At 41.2% G+C, this 20,461-nt stretch overlaps 1 protein-coding gene across 7 annotated transcripts in view; it reads left to right on the forward strand.

The window, feature by feature from the left end:
- CDK12 (cyclin dependent kinase 12) overlaps positions 1–20,461 on the forward strand; it is a 480,052-nt gene that overhangs the window by 296,607 nt on the left and 162,984 nt on the right. For 3 of the 7 annotated variants that reach the window (XM_073608342.1, XM_073608343.1, XM_073608348.1), the window contains one exon: positions 17,009–18,527. The exons of 1 other annotated variant lie outside the window; for it this stretch is intronic. In XM_073608342.1, the coding sequence (XP_073464443.1) occupies positions 17,009–17,676 (668 nt within the window). In that variant the 3' untranslated portion in view covers positions 17,677–18,527. Of the gene's footprint in view, positions 1–17,008; positions 18,528–20,461 lie in introns of those variants that run through there. 3 more of the 7 variants (XM_073608344.1, XM_073608345.1, XM_073608347.1) reach the window with 3 other exon arrangements.

Genomic DNA, 20,461 nt, shown 5'->3' on the forward strand with positions numbered 1-20,461 from the left:
AGTATTGGTGTCAGGTTTGTATGTTTTTTGATATAGCTTTAGCATACACCCTAAACCATCTGGATCTGTATTGTTATTTAAGGGAAAAGGCACTGTAGCCAGCTGGGGTCTGGCCCCTACACAGACCAAGCAGTTCTCTTTTTTAAGGGTGTTAGCAGTATATATTATACAATTCAAGCCATTCATTCTTATCCTGGTATCCTGTTTCTAATGTTATAGCTTCTTTCACTGTGAGATTGGTGAATCTTACTGTGGGTCCTAATACCTCTACTGTAAGTTGGTCCTCATTATCTAATTCTTTCTTCTTGTTTGTCTCAATCTTTGGTTTGACTTCAAGGAAGAATTTTACCCAAAGGGTCAGGTCCTGATATCCAAGCCCCTACATGGTATAACCTCTGATCTTCTAGTTTGGGGTCCTTCGGGGGAAATCAATAATATATTGCAATTCTTTGGTTCTGTACAGGGAGAGTGGGCTGCTTTTAGTTATGGTTAATCTATTCTTTAAATCTCTTGCTGCTGGGATCTCATATCCCCAATCCTGGGCTGCAGTTGTCTAAATGACTGAATCCCAAGTAGTGCACACGTATTTGTCTGCCCAGGTCAACTTGCTTGCTGCTACCTTATCTCCACAATCTGTCATCTGGCAGAAATCCACCTGTGTAGTACTGGTGGTTCCCTCAACAAAGGTGAGGTTTAGTGCTCTTCCTGTCTCTTCCCAATTGATTGGTTCCACTATCCTCCCATGTCTCCTACCTCCCCGTATAGAGGCCTCTCCTAGAGTCACCAATGCTCCCACGAGGAACAAAATCCCTACCATCCTATCTGAAGTGAGGGGGGCCTAAATAGGGCCTTTTCTTCACCAAGGTTGAGACAAGCAGACCTTTTATCTGCCTCCCTTTGTAGTTGGACTTTCCCCCTCCTTCAGTCTTTCTGTTCCTACTCTGCCTATGTTTACCTTTTTACAGTGGGATTGGTGAATCCAGATAGTCTTTTCAGCAATTCTTACTGCAGTGGGAGTAGTAAGGAGTACTTGATATGGCCCGTTCCACTTAGGGGAGTGCCAATGCTTCTTTCTGATCACCTTGATGAGGACCCAGTCTCCGATTTGTACTTTGTCTTCTCCTATGGGCTCTCCTTCTGAAATGGAACATTCTTGGTTAATTTGTTTCTGTTTTAATAACCTTGACATGTATTCTGCTAAGGTTCTCTCCACTTCCTTTGTGTGGGCTTCATTTGGTAATAAAGGTATTTTATAAGGTCTACCATACATCATTTCAAATGGACTCAGCCCCTCTTTAGTGGGGGTGATGTGCATGCTTAAAATAGCTAGTGGGAGACAGTACATCCAATTTTTCCCTGTCTCTTCCATAGCCTTTTTTAGCTTCCTCTTTAATATCCCATTATGTCTTTCTACGAGCCCTGCTGACTGAGGGTGATATGCACAGTGATTCTTTACTTCTATACCCATCACTTCTGTTAGGTGTTTTATGGTCTGATTTACAAAATGTGGACCATTATCACTATAAATCTTCTCTGGTATCCCAAATCGTGGAATGATATCTTTTAGTAATGCTTTGGATACTGTTAAGGCGTCAGCACTTCCTGTGGGGAATATCTCTGCTCATTTGGTCAATGCATCAATGATTACCAAACAATATTTCTTCCTTTACACATTTGTCTAATTCAATAAAATCAATGCAAATGTGTTGGAATGGATATTGCGGTGTGGGGAACTTCCCTTTCCGTGGTCTTATGCCTTCCTGAGCATTGTCTCTTGCACATATAATCCATTGAGAGCAAAAAGTTTTTTTTAGTAGTTAGTGAAGCCATAGGCTGTACATACCTTATTTAACATCTCAGTCATCCCCCTGTTTGACACATGAGTTACTCCATATGTCAATACTGCTGCATACCTAAATAAGGATTTTGGCAATACCAGCTTTCCTTCAGGTGATGTGTAGATGTTATCCATTATTGTGCAACCTTTTGTTTTCCAATATTGCTTCTCCCCAGGGGATACATTCTGCTGCATATTAGTAAGGACTGTATGATCTATCTCTATGATTTCCTGTTCTGTCATTATTTGATGTGTTTCTTGTGCCGCTATTTTAGCCTCTTCATCTGCCCTTTTATTTCCTTCCGAGATGAGCTCTGTATGTTTTGTGTGTGCTTGGAATTTGCAGATTGCAAGCTCTTTTGGTAACTGTATTGCATCTAGGAGTTCTAGAATGAAGTCCATGTGTGAAATTGGTTTACCACTGGAGGTGACCATCCCCCTGTTCTTCCATTGTTGTGCAAAAACATGTACTGTTGAAAATGCATATTGACTGTCAGTGTGTATGGTTACAGATTTTCCTTCTGATAGTATACATGCTCTTGTCAGTGCTACAAGTTCTGCTAGTTGTGCTGAATAATGTTTTGGTAATGGCCTAGCTTCCAAGATTTCATCCTCTGTCACTTCTGCATATCCAGTTACACTTGTGCCATCTGGATTTTTGTACTGGAGCCATCAACAAAAAGTGTCATGTCAGGGTTAGATAACGGTACATCTTTCCAATCACTCCGTGGCAGTACCTTTTCAGCGATGGCAGCAATAGAGTCATGTTTATGACCATCAGTAGGAAGTGGTATTAGTGTGGATGGGTTTAATGTAGTACATCTCTGTATTGTTAAGTGAGGTTGTGTCAAAGTATTGTCATACAGGAAAGGTGTCGTGCTGGGCTCAAATGTGATATCTTTTATTGTAAAAGGATAACAGATACTGCATGTGGTACTTTGAGTGTTAGCGGGTGATTTAACACTATAGATGCTGAGGCCTTAACTGCTTCCGCTGCAGCTAAAACTGCCTGCACACAGGGTGGAAGTGCTCTAGTTACACTGCCTAGTTTTGTAGAATAGTAAGCAATCGGCCTCTGATGCCCGCCATGTGACTGTGTAAGTACTGATGTCATGTGACCTTCCCTTGAGTCTACTGTTTGTTCAAAAGGTTTGTCATAGTTTTGTAAGGCTAGTACTGATGAGCTAGAAAGGACTTGTTTTAGGTCAGTATTGAATACCCAGGAATCCAAGCTCTACAAAAATTTGTCATGCCCAAAAAAGACGTAATTTATTTCTTTGTTTCTGGCTTCAGCTCCTGGAGGAGGGCTCAAATTCTCTCCTCATCCAGGTGTCGACCTTCTTTTGAGATATTATACCCTAAGTATTTGACCTGCTGTTGCCACAACTGGAGTTTAGTTTTATTTACCTTATGCCTGGTTAACAGCTTGTAAATCCTGTACCATTCTCCAGCCTGTGGAAGGCGGAGCCTTCTTAACAGGAAAAAGAGGGGTATTGCAGGGGCTATACCCTCCTCTGCTTTCCTTCTTAAGGGGGTATCTCCTTCATCACCTTGCACAAAAAATTTTGCTTTCACATTTTTTTTTTCTATCGCTTTCAAATACTTCTCAGAATTCTTAACATATTGCAAAACATCTAAAACTGATGCAGTTCGGTAAGTAACCATGTTTTTAACCACTTCAATACCGGCCACTGTATATAAACGTCCTGGACTTTGGGGGGGTGATATCTGAATAATGCCTGTAGCTACAGACATCATTCAGATATTATTATTTTCAGCTGGCGATTCTGTGCACGATAAGAACGATCATAGCGGCAGTTCCGCCGCTTGATCGTTCTTATAGGCCACGGGAGGGGACGTCCCGCCGCCATCCGTTGCTCTCCGGTCTCTCCCGTGCCATCGGGAGCCCGGAGAATTTATCGGCCGGCGCCGGATGAGGACGATAGAGATGACTGGTGACCAGATGGTCACCAGTCATCTCTATGACCGTCGGAGGCCCGGGCGCGATGTTATGACGTTACGCCCGGGTACCCGGAAATAACCGAAGCCGCGATCGCGGCTGTCAGCATGAGATCGGTAAAAAATTTTTACCCGATCTCATGCTTTCCAGCCTGGAGGAGAGATGTGGGGTCTTATTGACCCCGCATCTCTCCATAAAGAGGACCTGTCACATAGATTCCTATTACAAGGGATGTTTGCATTCCTTGTAATAGGAATAAAAGTAATCAAAAAAAAAATGTAAAAAAAAGTGTAAAAATAAAAAAAATTAAGTAAAATAAAAAATAAAATAATAAAAAAAAAAATTTAAAACGCCCCTGTCCCCGGTAGCTCGCGCTCAGAAGCGAACGCACACGCAAGTCCCGCCCACATATGTAAACGCCATTCAAACCACACATGTGAGGTATCACCGCGTGCGTTAGAGCATGTGCAACAATTCTAGCACTAGACCTCCTCTGTAACGCCAAACTGGTAACCTGTAAAACATTTTAAAGCGTCGCCTATGGAGATTTTTAAGTTATGAAGTTTGGCACCATTCCATGATTGTGCACAATTTTAAAGCGTGACATGTTAGGTATCTATTTACTCGGCGTAACATCATCTTTCACATTATACAAAAAAATTGGGCTAACTTTACTGTTTTGTTATTTTTGTAATTCATGAAGCGTTTGAAAAATTATTGCGCAAATACCGTGCGAGATAAAAAGTTGCAATGAGCGCCATTTTATTCCCTAGGGTGTTTGCTAAAAAAAACATATATAATGTTTGGGGGTTCTGAGTAATTTTCTAGCAAAAAAATTATGATTTTTACATGAAGGTGAGAAATGCCAGAATAGATTTACAAGTTATGCGCTGCGCTTGGGTGACCCCAAAAACAAAATAATAACCAACTCTGTGCTTACTAGTGTGATAATATTAAATACAAATAATATGAATGTTGAATAAATAAACAAGGTGTTAAATAACAAGTGCTTGTTACACCATAAATTAGTGCTTACTAGTGCTTGTTACACCATACATAGTGTCTTAATCAACATAAAAAGTGCTTAGTGCTCAATATAAACTATCCTGCTTTTTTAAAATGAAAAAAATTAATAAATAATAAATAATGAAAAAAGTTCTCTTTGGCACTCTAAATCCAACATCATGCCGAAAATATCCTGAGTGCTGCAAAACATGCTCCTGTGCTCCTTCGTGACCCCCTTAAGCTAATGTGCTCACCTCAGAGCGTGTGACTCAGCTTCTACCCTGAGTCCAAATACGCTTTGGAGCCACCCCTGGGCTCAGTCTCAGTGTCTGCTGCACTCCTCCAGCTGGAAACAATGTGGCTCCATACATATAAATGAAAGGGAAACTATATAGTGTAATATAGTCAAAATACTTTTATTAAAAGAAAACGCTCCCCACACTGGGGTACTCACATGGCACTGGTGCGTCAGTGCACCATACTATAACGGCTTTCTATGCAAAATTACTGGATGTTTGGTGCGGTATGCTGTGCTGGGACAGCGCTGGTGTAAAGTCTGTGTCAGTCTCTCCGTCCTGGCCCCTCCCCTGGCTTCACTTCCTTATTCCCCTACCGAGGATGGCGGCGGCAGCCGCCGAGAGCCGAAGGACGGATCGGCTTCGGCTGCCGACATTGCGGGCTCCTTGGACAGGTAAGTGTCCATATATTAAAAGTCAGCAGCTGCAGTATTTGTAGCTGCTGGCTTTTAATATTTTTTTTTCCACTGTCTTTGGTTCTCATTGGATAGATTGATAGCAGCAGGAGCCATTGGCCTCCGCTGTTGTCAATCAAATACAGTCACACGGGAGCCGGGGGTCGGAGCCGAGTCCTGCTGTCTGTGTCAATGGAAGCAGCAGCAAGACTCGGGAGCAAGCCTGCACGAGTGCCTCCATGGAAAGAGGCTCTCCGTTTGGGCACTTGATTTGAGGAGCGCCGCTGGGGGACCCCAGAATAGGAGGATCGGGGCTGCTCTGCAAAACCCTTGCATAGAGGAGGTAATTCAAAAAATAAAACAAACCTTTACAACCCCTTTAACCACTTGAACACTGGGCACTTAAACCCCCTTCCTAACCAGACCAATTTTCAGCTTTCGGTGCTCTCACGTTTTGAATGACAATTACGCAGTCATACAACACTGTATCCATATGAAATTTTTGTCCTTTTTTTCAAACAAATAGAGCTTTCTTTTGGTGGTATTTAATTACCGTTGTTTTTTATTTTTTGCGCTATAAAAGAAAAAAGGCTGAAAATTCTGTAAAAAAAAAATGAATTTTTCTTTGTTTCTGTTATAAAATTTAGCAAATTAGTAATTTTTCTTCATAAATTTTGGCCAAAATTTATACTGCTACATATCTTTGGTAAAAATAAGTACAAATTGGTGTATATTATTTGGTCTTTGTGAAAGTTATAGAGTCCACAAGCTATGTGATGCCAATATCTGAAAATTGGTCACACCTGAAGTACTGACGGCCTATCTAATTTCTTGAGACCCGAACATGCCAGAAAAGTACAAATACCCCCCAAATGACACATTTTTGGAAAGATATTCCAAGGAATTTAGAAAGATGCTGGGTGAGTTTTTTTGAAGTTGTCATTTTTTTTCCCCACAATTCTTTGCAAAATCAAGGTTTTTCTTTTTCTTTTTTTTTTTTCTTCACAAAATTGTTATATTAGCGGGTTATTTCTCACACACAGCATATGCATACCATAAATTACACCCCAAAACACATTCTGTTATTACTCCCGAGTATGGCGATACCACATGTGTGAGACTTTTACACAGCGTGGTCACATACAGAAGCCAAAACATGCAGGGAGCATGGAGCACCCAATTCTGACATTTCTCTCCTACATGTAAAAATCATCACTTATTTGCTATAAAATTACATAGAACCCCAAAAACATTATATATATTTTTTTTTTTTTACAAAGACCCTAGAAAATACAATGGCGGTCGTTGCAACTTTTTATCTCGCACAGTATTTGCGCAGCAATTTTTCGAACGGCTTTTTTTTGGGAAAAAAAAAAATTTGTGCTTTAAAAAAAACAAACCAGTAAAGTTAGCCCACGTTTTTGCATAATGTGAAAGATGAAGTTTTGCCGAGTAACTAGATACCTAACATGTCACCGTTCAAAATTGCGCACGCTCGTGGAATGGCGTCAAACTTCGCTATTAAAAAATCCCCATAGGCGACGCTTTAAAATTTTTTACTGGTTACATGTTTTAAGTTACAGAGGAGGTCTAGAGCCAAAATTATTGCTCTCGCTCTAACGTTCGTAGCGATACCTCACATGTGTGGTTTGAACACCGTTTTCATATGTGGGCGGGTCTTACATATGCGTTCACTTCTGCATGCGAGCACACGGGAACAGGGGCGCTTTAAAAATTTTTTTTTTTTTCATTATTCATTTAACTTTATTTTAGTTTGACACTTTTTTCCAAAAAATAAATTTTTTGATCACTTTTATTCCTATTACAAGGGATGTAAACATCCTTTATAATCCTTATTCAATAAGACCCCACATCTCACACCTAGGCTGGGAAGCCTGAAATAAATTTAAAAAAACGATCCTGGCTTCTATCATAGCGGTGAGTCGGTAGAAGCACCGGAGGGAGGGGGGGGGATGTCCCCTCTCGCCTCCCGTAAGAAAGATCAAGCAGTGGAACAGCGGCTATGATCGTTCTTATGGTGTAGGGAATCACCGGCTGAAAAAGCTGATATCTGAATGATGCCTGTAGCTGCAGGCATCATTCAGATATCCCTGCACAAAGTCAAGCACGTCGTATGATGGCCGGCAGGCGGGAAGTGGTTAAAATGCATTTTTTTTTTAACACAGTTGTCCATTTATACAATATTTCTAACACATAGCATGGCAGGGTATCGCCAAGTATTGCTAGGTATTGCAGGTGATGGCTGAGCATGGTTGGCTGGATGTGACTGCAATTGTCACAGAGCAGCACTATGGGCACTACAGATCCAGCCCACAGCGCTGCTGCCACCAATCTCTCCCCCTTCTCCTCTCACACTGTACCGATTGGTACACAGAGGGGAGAGAGGAAACGGTGTCATGTTTGTTTACAAGTGATCGTCCGTCATTTGACGGAGCGATCATGTGGTAAACCGCCGATATCAGCGGCCATTTACCGTAATGCGCCGGGTCCTCTGGACCCCGGCGGTCACGGATGTTCTCAGGTGTGCGCCCCAGGGGGCGCGCGAGAGCGGGATTCTGGGAGGATGTCACTGTTCGCCCTCCCAGAGTTATGCAACCTCCCAGTAGCCGTCATTCAGGTATGGGCCGGTTGGCATGTGGTTAAAGGACAGGTATAACGGATTCTTTCATTCTCACATTACTAAAAGCAAGAATAGTCACTTATAGAAAAAGCTACTACCGTACCAAGCAAACCTTTTTCGCCTGCTGTGAACACACGCATTTCAACCGAGATTATGCAGTACCTCGCTTTCTGGATATCCTGTCGTTGGGTCGTTGGGACTTGATCAAAAAGTGGCTCTAAGTACTTCATAGGGATGGATTTCAGCCTTGTTTATTCTATTCCAAAAACCTTTGGATTCACTTTAATTTGTTTAAAACCTTCATTCAGGGCCGGCTCACACCAGTTTGTTGAATTTCTGCATCAAAAATGCATGGACAGTAGATTATATGGGCTCTAATGGCCTAGTTCCAGTGCAGAATATAAAGAACAGCATGCAGCATTTTTTCTGCACAGAACTGTAGTGGAACGTGGCAAAACGTGTTGCAGCAAAAATAAATAAAAATCTCCAGGAAGTTTTGGAAAAAACAGTGAAAACACATTAAAAATACACCCGAACGCAGCAGAAATAAATCAAAACTGCGCATGCAGAAACGTTTCTGGACTGTTTCTGTGGTGTGAACCGGCCCTCATGGTATGTTATGAGTCAGAAGCCCTTTACAGCACGTGTGCTTCCTTGGTATCTCAGTTGACTTCTTTCCAACGGGAGTGTTGGAACTTTTATCACTACCCTCTGAACTCGCCCCTGTAGGCAGTGTTCAATCCATATTCTCAGCCTAAGGTCCATGCCAACAGACCTTATTTTGTACAGTAAACGTTTATGGAGAACTGTATCAAATACCTTTGCAAAATCCAGATAACCAGGTTTACTGCCATACCTTTATCTAGATGGCAGCTCACCTCCTCATAGGTTAATAGATTGGTTTGACAAGAACGATTCTTCATGAATCCATGCTGATTACTGCTAATGATACCATTTTCATTACTAAAATCTTGTATATAGTCCCTTATCATCATCCTCTCCAAGAGCTTGCATACTATTGATGTTAGGCTAACTGGTCTGTAGTTCCCAGGGATATATCTTGGTCCTTTTTTAAATATTGGTGCTACATCGGCCTTTCTCCAATCAGCTAGTACCATACCAGTCAGTAGACTGGTGTGCCTTTCGTTTGATTTACAGGTACCTAGTGAACTCACAAGTAAAAAAGCATGTGGCTGTCAGGGACTGAACCGCTGCAAAAAAATGTACCTGCTACTGCTAGTAGAGCTGCACAATTAATCGTTAAAAGATCGCGATCTTGATTCACCCCCTCTGACGATCTGTGTTGCAGTGTTTTCACGATTCTTTCATGTAACCAGTATAGAGAGTTCTCTGCTCACTCTGGCAGTCTGCCACCTTTTTAACAACATTGTAACTTTTCTGGCTTAGATCAAAGGGATAAAACTTCTGTGTGAACATGCAGGAAGTTTAACCACTTAAAGTCTATACTTCTTTCTGACACTTTTTTCTTACAGTTAAAATCAGATTTTTTTGCTAGAAAATTACTTGGAACCCCCAAACATATATATATATAGATATATATAGATATAGATATATCTATATATATCTATATCTATATAATTTTTTTTTTTTAACCAGAGGACCTAGGGAATAAAATGGCGATTGTTGCAATATTTTATGTCACACTGTATTTGCACAGTGATCATTCAAACGCAATTTTTTGGTAAAAATACACTTCAATGAATAAAAAAGAAACAGTAAAGTTAGCCCAATTATTTTGTTTAATGTGAAAGATGTTACGCCGTGAGAATTGAATTGAAGTGATCTTCTAAGCAAAAAAATCGCGATTCTCATTTTAGCCAGAATCGTGCAGCTCTATCTGCTAGCAGAGATCAGGGCTTATTCTGCTAACCATGCAGTGATCTGTACTGTGACAGTGATCTGTCACAAAAAAGGATATCGGGGAACTGGAGAAAGTGCAGAGAAGGGCAACCAAACTGATAAGAGGCATGGAGGAGCTCAGCTATGAGGAAAGATTAGAGGAACTGAATTTATTCACTCTTGAGAAGAGGAGAATAAGGGGGGATATGATCAACATGTTCAAATATATAAGGGGTCCATATAGTGATCTTGGTGTTGAGTTATTCTCTTTACGGTCTAGAGGAAAGGAGATTTCATCTCCAAATACGCAAAGGTTTCTTCACTGTAAGAGCTGTGAAAATGTGGAATAGACTCCCGACAGAGGTGGGTTCTGGCCAGCTCAGTAGATTGCTTTAAGGCCTGGATACTTTCTCAAATGTACATAATAAAACTAGGTACTAACATTTATAGGTAAAGTTGATCCAGGGAAAATCCGATTGCCTCTTGGGGGATCAGGAAGGAATTTTTTCCCCTGCTGTAGCAAATTGGGGCATTCTCTGCTGGGGTTTTTTGCCTTTCTCTGGATCAACTGAGGGTATACAATTGGGTATATTGGATTGTACGATATTTTTTATTTTATTTATTTATTGTTTTTAAGGTTGAATTGGATGGACTTGTGTCTTTTTTCAACCTGACTAACTATGTAACTATCTGACACTGCACTTGTTGGTGGGGGGGGGCTCAAACACGGGTGCTGGCAGGTGTCAGGGCTGATCCTGCTAACGCTGCGTTTTTGGGGACACTATACTATTGGGGACACTAGTATAGTTCTGATCTCATCAAAGATATTGATCCGTTCCGACACTATACTAGTAATGGAGGTGAATAGTGTGTGTGGTAGTGTTAATGGCAATCAAAGTGTTAAAATTATTAGTGAATATTTGGCGGACAATCTGGGATCGACGCTAACGATATCTGGCGTCTCCCGTGACATTATTACAGTGATCAGAAAAAAAAATCTATACACTGTACTAATGACACACTGGCACGGTAGTGAAAGGGTTAACTGGGGGGGGGGGGGAGGGGGGCGGCAATTGGGGGTTAAGATTATTTATTAGGGTATATTTGGCGGGTACCCTGATGCCATCTAGCGTCACCAATGACACTAGTACAGTGATCAGTAAAAAAAAATGTACACTGTACCTAATGAGACAGTGACTGGGAGTGAAAGGGAGGAGGGTAACTGGGGGGTAATCATGGGGTTAAGTGTGCCTATCTAAGTGCTTGTCTGACTGTGTGCTGCTTTTACTCACTGTGTGATGTGCTCTTCTCTCACGCTGGAACAGAAAAGGGATCTATTAAAGACGATCACACCATTTCCTAGCACATGCTGATCTGTAATTCGTCAGAACTGATCAGCAGGTTCAGGCCAAAAATCATTGGCCTCGACCTGAAGACTGATCGGTGCTGGATCGAATCACAGCATCACTGGGTCGAAGGGTCCAATGCCCAGAAGTGCCACTCTGCCTCAGTAAATGTACAGTGGGTTGTCCACAACTGGTTGAGTGACTGCTGGAACTGTTTCGTTTTTTTAGGAAGTTGGGATGTCCACTGATAATTTAAGGTCTTCCTTTGCTGTTCAACATGACCTTTCGATCCCTTTGTCTGCTCCTATTTCAGTGAGAACTCTACTTGAAATTGTCCCTCTTCGTTTCATGGAACTCTGTATTCCTTACATCCTTGAACTGTTTAAATTCACTAGGCATGTAGTGAAGCTGACAGTAGCCTTAAAGTGGAACTTTACCTATAATTTTTTTTTTATTATTATTATTTATTTTCATTGTATCAAAGTACAAAAATTTTTCTTTGAAATTTAGAAATTATTACATTTATAAGTAAATTTAAATCCCCTTTCCCCCTCCCCCCCCCCCCCCCCTAGACCCAACCCCGTCCCGATCTCTCTTTATATCTGTTGAACTACTTTCCCCCGTTTCTCTCGGTTCCCCATCTCTTATTCACCCATCACCTCTACATATCTCCTCGCCCTCTTAAACATCTTTCAATTTATTTGCCAGTCCCCCCATTTCCTCCTCCCCACTATAGCTCAGATATTCCATATTATATGTCTCTTCTACCCTTCTAATCCAATCTTCTATTGTAGGACTTTCTCTTTCTTGCCAATATTTTGGTATCCGGCTTTTGGCTGCGTTCATCATATGGGGTATCACTGATTCTCTGTATTGTTTTATTGAGCTTTCCACCCCATGGAATAAACACATTCAGGGTTCTTCTGATATTTCTCTATTAGTAATCTGTTTTAATAATTGTAAAATCTCTTTCCAGTAGTTTTTTTATTTTTGGGCAATCCCACCAAATATGGGCCATGGTTCCCACTACCTTGCATCCTCACCAACAATCCGGTGATTTCCCTGTTTGGTATTTGCATGCTTTATGCGATGTTGTATACCATCTTGTCAGACATTTATAGTTCCTTTCAACTGTGTTAGTGTCTACCGCAGAACTGTGTACCAATCTCAATATCTTTCCTATATTTTGTTTATTCCCTCGTGTTCCCAGTTCTTTTTTTTCCATTTTTTAAATAAGGCGAGACCTCCAGCCCCTCCATTGCCACTAAAATTTTATAGATCCGGGGTTTGCCATGTCTTGTGTTTGCTGCTCCAAAGGCGTTAGGTCATCCCCTAATCTTATTGGTCGTGGCAGAGTTGTAACAAAATGTTTCAACTGGAAATACCGCCATTCATGAATCACCATCAAATCTGTTTTGTGCCTTAATTCTTGAAATGTGCATATTTCCCCCTTTTTTTTGTTATATCTTTTAATTGTGCATTTCTATCTTTTATCCATTCCCCAAATACTTTCCTTTTACCCGGTGTAAAATAATTAGTTTACTTCAATGGAAATAATGGTGAGTTATACTTCCATTTACCTTGTTTGTGTGTTAGGTCCCAAATTCTAAATACGTTTTGTGTCATTGTGTGTGTTCTCTCCTAGTGCTCTGAATTGTGCTGGAATCCATATCATCTTACCCAACTGTGCATTACTGATTGTGTTCTCTACTTTTAACCACCTTTTGTCATTTTTATCTTTTACCCACTCCATTACTCGTGATAGTAACACTGCATTGTAATATTTTTTCAAATCTGGTACCATTATTCCTCCTTGCATTTTGTCTTTCCTTAATACCGAGAATTGAGTTCTTGGTTTTATATTCTGGCAGATAAACTTGGTTGTTAGTTTTTAGCTCTTTGAAATATGTCTGAGGTAACGCGATAGGCAACATTTGAAATTTTTACATGACTTTTGGTACTATTACCATTTTTATAATATTTATTCGTCCTATCCATGAGAGGGGCCTTGTTGCTATTTTCTTAATTTCTGTTTTTATTTGATTTAGTAGTGGAATATAATTTACTTGATATATTTTCCCTAAAGATGGTGTTAATCTAATTCCTAAATATTTTCCTCCATGTAAATTGGAATTCATGTTGTTCTTCCTGCTTATTTATATTTAGAATCTCTGATTTTGGGGGAATTTATTTTCAAATTTGATAATTCTCTGTAATATTTTAGTATCTTCAATAAATTGGGCATTGTAATCCTTGGGTTAGAAATGATTTGGTGATAAAACTTCTTTAAACTTTTTGAAATAATAGGTCATAAACCCGTCTGAGCCTAGGCTTTTTCCAATGCCGATTCTTTTAACGCTGTATTAATCTCTTCTTCTGTTACGGGTTTTTCTAAGGCAGGTAGCTTACTTTCAATTGCTTGGAGTAGCCTAGCTTTTTCTAGAAACTATTTTATCTTTTCTGTCCTTTCTATTTCCTGTTGTCCCTTTTGTTTTACCGAATATAGTGCCCCGTAATAGTTCTGAAACACTTTCGCTATTTCTGTTGTTGAGTATACCATTTCTCTGTGCTATTTTGTATTTTTTCTATATAATTTACAGATTTTTTTCTTCTTCAGCAATCTCGCTAGATAATCTCCCATTTTGTTTCCCCACTGATATCTTTCTTTTGTAACTCTATTGAAGACCCCTCTCGTCTCGAAATCGAAAATTCACGATACACTTGGCCGAAGCCGAAAAGTTTATATATATATATATATATATATATATATATATATATATATATATATATATATATATATATATATATATATATATATATATATATAGTTGTATTCTATTTTTTAATTTATATCATGAATGAGTTTATTGTTGGCCTTTATCGGCACCTTTTAATGCAACAAAAGGAAAAATGTGTCCCTTTAAATTCTATGTATGTCTTCACACTGGTCCCTTGCACTTCTGCTGTGGTGTTAAAAATCTTGCTTGCTGCATTTTTGTTCAGTTAAAAAAAAGTGCACCAAAAACACACCTCCCATTGAAAATGCAGCAAGAACGCATCAATAATGCACCATGTTATGTTTTTGATGAAAAACGCACCATAAACACATTAAAATAGCGAGTGTTTTCGGCACCTTTTTCTTTATCGGCAAGATGCAGAAAGCACCATTTTCAGCCGCCAAAATTTCTGTGCATCTCTAGTGCCCATAAATGCAGCCTATTGGTGCTATCAGTGCAGCCTACTCAGCGCACATCAGTGAAGTTAAAAAATTACCGGTTTGCAAAATTTTATAACGAACTATAAAAAACATTTTTTCAATATTTTTGGTCTTTTTTCATTTATTTAGCAAATAATAAAAAACCCAGTGGTGATTAAACACCACCAAAAAAAAAAAAAAATCTCTGTGTGAAAATATAAAAATTTCATGTAGGTGCAGTGTAGCATGACAGCGCAATTGTCATTCAAAGTGTGACAACGCTGAAAGCTGAAAATTGGTGTAGGCAGGAAGGGGGTAAAAGTGCCCAGTAGGCAAGTGGTTAAAGTGGAATTCCAGACTTAACCCTAATTACTCCTAAAACTGTCCCCCTACCCCCTTCTAACGCCTATGCTTACCAACCTTTTTAAGAAAGATGGTATATACTTGCCTATTTCAGCCCGCACTGGTTCGGTCATGTGATCCCCACCGTGTCTGTAATGTTGCAGGGGAGTCAAGAAAGTACTCCAGCAATGGCTATTAAAGCCTGAAGCAGTGGCATCTCCCAATTGGCTTCATTGATCTATCTGTTAGTGCTCCCTCCTTTCCCCTGCAGCCATGCTGACTGAAACAGGGAAGTGGGATCACTTGACCAGAGTGGGCTGAAAATAGGTAAATATACAGATCTATCTTACACAAGTTAGTTAGCATGGGTGTTAGGAGGGGGGCAGGACAGTTTTTTAAAAGTAGTTAGGGGTTAAACCGGAGTTCCACCCAAAAGTGGAACTTCCGCTTATCTGTCTCCTCACCCCCGTGGTGCCACATTTGGCACCTTTCGGGAAAGGGAGCGAGTACCTGTTTTTGACACATACCCTGTCACCACATCGTCGTACGTAGCCGCTGCAAGGCACGTCAAAAGTTTGGCTCCTTCCCCTACTGTCGGGCCATCTAGGAGAGCGCAGCCACGCTTCGCACATGCACAGTAAGGGCCCGGATGTGAAGCCGAAAGGCTTCACTGCCGAGTTCCCTTACTGGCAATGGCGGCGGCAGCACCCAACAGCCGCCGGAAACATCAGCTGCGGTGCCGACATCGCTGGACTCCAAGACAGGTAATTGTCCTAATATTAAAAGTCAGCAGCTACAGTATGTGTAGCTGCTGACTTTAATTTTTTTAGAGGGGAAGGAGGAACTCCGCTTTAAGCCCTGAATTCCGCCAAAAAATAAATAAATAAAACCTATGTAAAGGCTTTCTTGGGTTCTGAGGCAAAACACTTAAGTGATTGTATGTTGGTGATTGATTGAAACTACTCTCAACACTGGAAACAGTAAAAGTTTTGTCTCTAGACTGGAGCATTTTTGTTTATCTTTTATATTACAACCAAATTACTGCAAGCAGCGTCAATATGTTTTTAACAAACTTCCCTTGAAGATTAACTCGGAACACAAATTATTTGGAAGATTACAATTCTGCAGCTTATACTTAGAGAAGTATGGGTTTGGGGTTTTTTTTTTTAGATTAATACTTACCTAGGTGGATGCAGCATAGGTCCGATGCTGCATCTGTCCCCTGGTGCCTCTGCACTGAGAACCGAGCAATCGAACATCGCTGATCAATCAGTTCTGACAGCTCTCCGAGCAGAGAGCTGCACACTGTCAGTCACAGCTCTCTGCTCTGCTCCCTCCTCGCTGGGCTATGGAGGGGGTGGGGGTGGCCGGCTTAGTCTCTCAGCAGCTCGCTAAGAGGGCTGAGCCAGGTGTTGGTCCAGACTCCATTGTCGCAAAGACGCGGTGCCTGGATCGACTTCTGTGACGTCAGCGAAGAGCGGACTTCAGCCTGCTCTCTGAAAACGGGTCTCAGCAGTGCAAAACAAATTGCACTCCTGTGATCTATAGGTGAAGTACAGCCAAATGAGCTTTGGCTATACTCCCTTAGTTAAATCCTAGTGTAAAGTACAAACCAACTCTTCCTTTCCCCATTACCAATGATCTGTATTTCCTACAATCTTGTTTTAAAGTACTTCTAAAGTTCAAACTTTTTTTTACCTTAATGCATTCCCTGCATTGAGGTAAAAAATGTTACTGCTTGTTATGACCTCACCCTGATCCAGCACTGTACCCAGCTGCAGTTCTTCTCTCCCCTCTCCCTAGTCCCACAGGAGACTCGGGCAGCAGCCGGAGCCTGTGTGTCTGTGGAGGCCCACAGCCTGGCTTGGGAGCGTGCCCGCACGTGTGCCACTTAGAACACGCAGGAGAGGAAGAGTGGATATCGCTAGTGGAGGGACTCCAGAAGAGGAGGTAAGGGGCCACTCTGTGCAATACCATTGCACAGAGCAGGTAAGTATAAACCTCTGTTATTTTAGGGAAAAAATAGTAATTACAACCACTTTAACTCTTATGTATTTTTAAAATTGTGATGTTCAGCTGTAAATATCTTTTTTCTCCCTTTTTCTCTTTTTCATTTACATTCTTGTAAAGATGCAGTCAAAGGAAGTAACCTTTCTCCTACTTGTCAACCTTGTATCCTTCCACCAGAAAAAAGACCACCAGAGCCTCCTGGGCCGCCACCTCCTCCACCATCTCTTTCCAAGGACCATGCTACTGACTCAGAGCCAGTGGGGACAACTTCCCTAATGCAACTTTTCTCTCAGTCAGAGGTAGAGCCTGCCGCCATGAAGGTTTGTAGAGAGAACCAAGGATTGTGCTCGGACTTTACTCGAAATCTGCCCCCCAGGACTTACAGCTCAGAGGGGCCAGAAGAGAGAGACTCAGGGCAAATGCTTGGGGAGCAGTCCCCTCAATCGATAGAGAAAAGCCGAACATTTCCAGTACAGCTGGGAGAAACAAGTGGTTACCAGGGAACAGGGTCTCTGCAATTTCCGGGGGATCAAGACCTCAGGTTTACAAGGGTCCCTCTGGGGATGCACTCTGGCACAGTGGCCACACATGGACAATTAGAGGTGACCAGTAACAGCTCTCATCTTTACCAAGAGGCCAAAAACCTCAGCTACAGTGATTTGGGGTCAGGGACTGCAGCAACAACAAACCAGACTTGGGTTGCCCCACCCCAAGCATTCAACAAGACATACAGAGCACCTACACGTGCAACTCCAAGGGGAGGGCAAGGAAGAGGCGTCCCTTATTGAGTTTGTTATACTGTTCTTTAACTGCCTTTTCTGGCCTCTTTTTTAATGCGGTGACTGACAAGGTGTGGCTAGCTATGGCAGCTACAGTGGATATAAACCCAGACAGCCTTGAAAATTGGTTGGGTTTTTGAAGAAGGGAAGTATGAGAAAAGGATACTGAAATGGTCAATTGCTGCTTCATGAATGTGTTTGGGACACTTGTACCCTGTGATCTAGAGTTTGCCCTCCCTATTCATTGTTCTTTTCCAAGTTTTAGTCACTTGGGCAAGTGACGGTTCTTCAAAGATGGCAAGCACCATCATTCTCAGATGGTTGAAAGATGGGCTACATAATGCGGTGTTAAGTGTTCAAAATTACCCCATCTGCTACCAAAGGGCTCACAATGCTATTCTGTATTGTAGGTCTATTTGGAAATGTATCTAATTATGTGGTACCCCTCAGGAAACTAATAAGAGAGACCCACATGAATGCAAATGCAGCTGGCTGTGTACAGTTTTTTTAAGAGATTTTTTTCTCTTGTGTCATTAACTGCTGGATTATACATGCAATTTCTCACTGTTTTCCTCTAAACTGCTTTTGTTTTGTTTTACTTCACACCTTCTGGAGCACCTCATGCTCTTAAAGGAAATTCCAAGGAAAAGACCATGTCGGTGAACAAATATTGTTATGCCCTATTACGTTTATATAAATATATACTTTTTTAAGTTGTATTTTTAGGGCAAATTTAGGCCTCCATTACACAAACTCCTGTCTTTGTTTTTCTCCCGGTTGTGTTCGCTGACTCTGTGAAAAAAATATTTTTTTTTAAAGTTGTTGAAGGGCCTAGACAAATAAACAAGAATTACAAAGTATGATTACTGCTTTGTTAATATTGTTATTGAGTGGAAAGTTGTATGATTAATTTAGCACATTAACAGTAAGGCACATTAAAATGCTTGAGCGAATAAACAGAAAAGATATTCTCCTGCGCTAGTCCAGGGGACATTAGGATTGGTAGTATATTCGTGGTGGTGTTAGTGTGTAGTTAATCATGCATGCCCCGCTGCCTTGGTCAACTGGGGGGGAAGTCCAAAGTACTATACACAAGAGAGATGAGGAAGGCACGTGGCCTGACGCATGAATCCTTTTAAAATGTTTATTTAAAACAAATTGGTGTATACAGAAAATACTATGTATTCATAGGTGGCTGGCTAAAACAAACGGTAATGTATGTAAACGATGCTCATACAAGGGATAAAAGGTGAATATTCGGCTAACGCGTTTCGATGATTTTCCTCTTCTTCAGAGCCTTAGAAAACCGGGTCTGGTCTGTATGTTACAGTGGTGAGGGCTGGATGGATGATGTATCACAGGGTGAGTATTAACTATACGGGAGGATTATCTTTCACTGTAGTGATATTCTTTCTACATCACAATGCTCTTAGTACCATGGGAGTGTGTATAGGGATCAGGTCATCCGTTGGTCTTGCAAACCCCAAGGTTAGCACAGTCCAACTCCGGCTGTTTGGCAGCTTCCAGCACAATTGCAGCCCTCAGGCAGGTCTCTCTCCCACAGGTGGTGGAGTAGGAGTTTGGGAGAAAGATAATCCTCCCGTATAGGTAATACTCACCCCGTGATACATCATCCACCCAGTCCTCACCATTGTAACATACAGACCAGACCCGGTTTTCTATGGCTCTGAAGAAGAGGAAAATCCTTGAAACGCATTAGCTGAATATTCACCTTTTATACCTTGTATGGTCATCATTTACATGTATTACCGTTTGTTTTAGTGCTGTCATTCTTGTAACCCAGCCACCTATGAATACGTAGTATTTTCTGTATATACCAATTTGTTTTAAATAAATGTTTTAAAAGGATTCATACATCAGGCCACGTGCCTTCCTTATCTCTCTTGTGTACATTAAAATGTTTCTATGGACGCTGGATCTTCCTGCTAGGAGGAAAAATCCAGCTTAAATAATGCGTTTATTCACGCATTGCATTTAGAAGCATATGTGTGCAGACTCATTTTGTTGGCTACAATATAGTTTTATTCTAGCCATTGGAATGCATTTATGTGCACACAGTGCAAATAAGTTTCTCTAGGAACGCAATTCATAATAGAAGAAAGATGTGTGTTGGGGGCAAATAAGAAAACCCTGCACAATCCTGATCTGACAACTCTTGGGTATTAATGAGCTGGCAGCTGTGTTTACATTAAAACAGGAGTGCTACACTGGCAGGAAAGAGGAGGTAGGGGTTGTTCAGAGAACACAGCCAATGCCTCCTCCTAGCTCTCTCCTTATCACTTATTCCCCTCCAGCTCCTCCTTTTTGGCAGTACAGCACTCCTGGTGACCCACCCTCTCATGGTAAACAACTACGCCCAGTGCAGCTGCCCCTCCTAAACCCACCTCATTGCCCCAGCCCTCTTTGAAGGTGTGAGCTTTGGGGCTGTTATCGTCATCCTTGCTTCAATGTTTACTGACCTAGGACAAGCATGCGAGCGGTGAAGCTGAAGCCACTTGACCTGCATACTAGTTTCAGGTCAGGGACTCTAATTAGCAAAAGAAGGATGAGGATGGTGGCTGTAGGTCTTATGGTGATCTTTATTAACAAGCTCACTTTCAAGAATCAATCAATCTGTGCATATTTTGGTAAAGCACTATGAATCATAAACAACTGCCATACTTTTATTCTCCCCTTATACTACCACATTGCAGCCACTTCTGTCTTCATAAGCATACTCTACAGGTGGTTGTATATGATTGCTAAGGATGAACTTACTGATGGGCATACATCA

This window comes from Aquarana catesbeiana, linkage group LG12 (genome assembly GCF_042186555.1).
Source record: "Aquarana catesbeiana isolate 2022-GZ linkage group LG12, ASM4218655v1, whole genome shotgun sequence".
Classification (NCBI taxonomy): domain Eukaryota; kingdom Metazoa; phylum Chordata; class Amphibia; order Anura; family Ranidae; genus Aquarana; species Aquarana catesbeiana.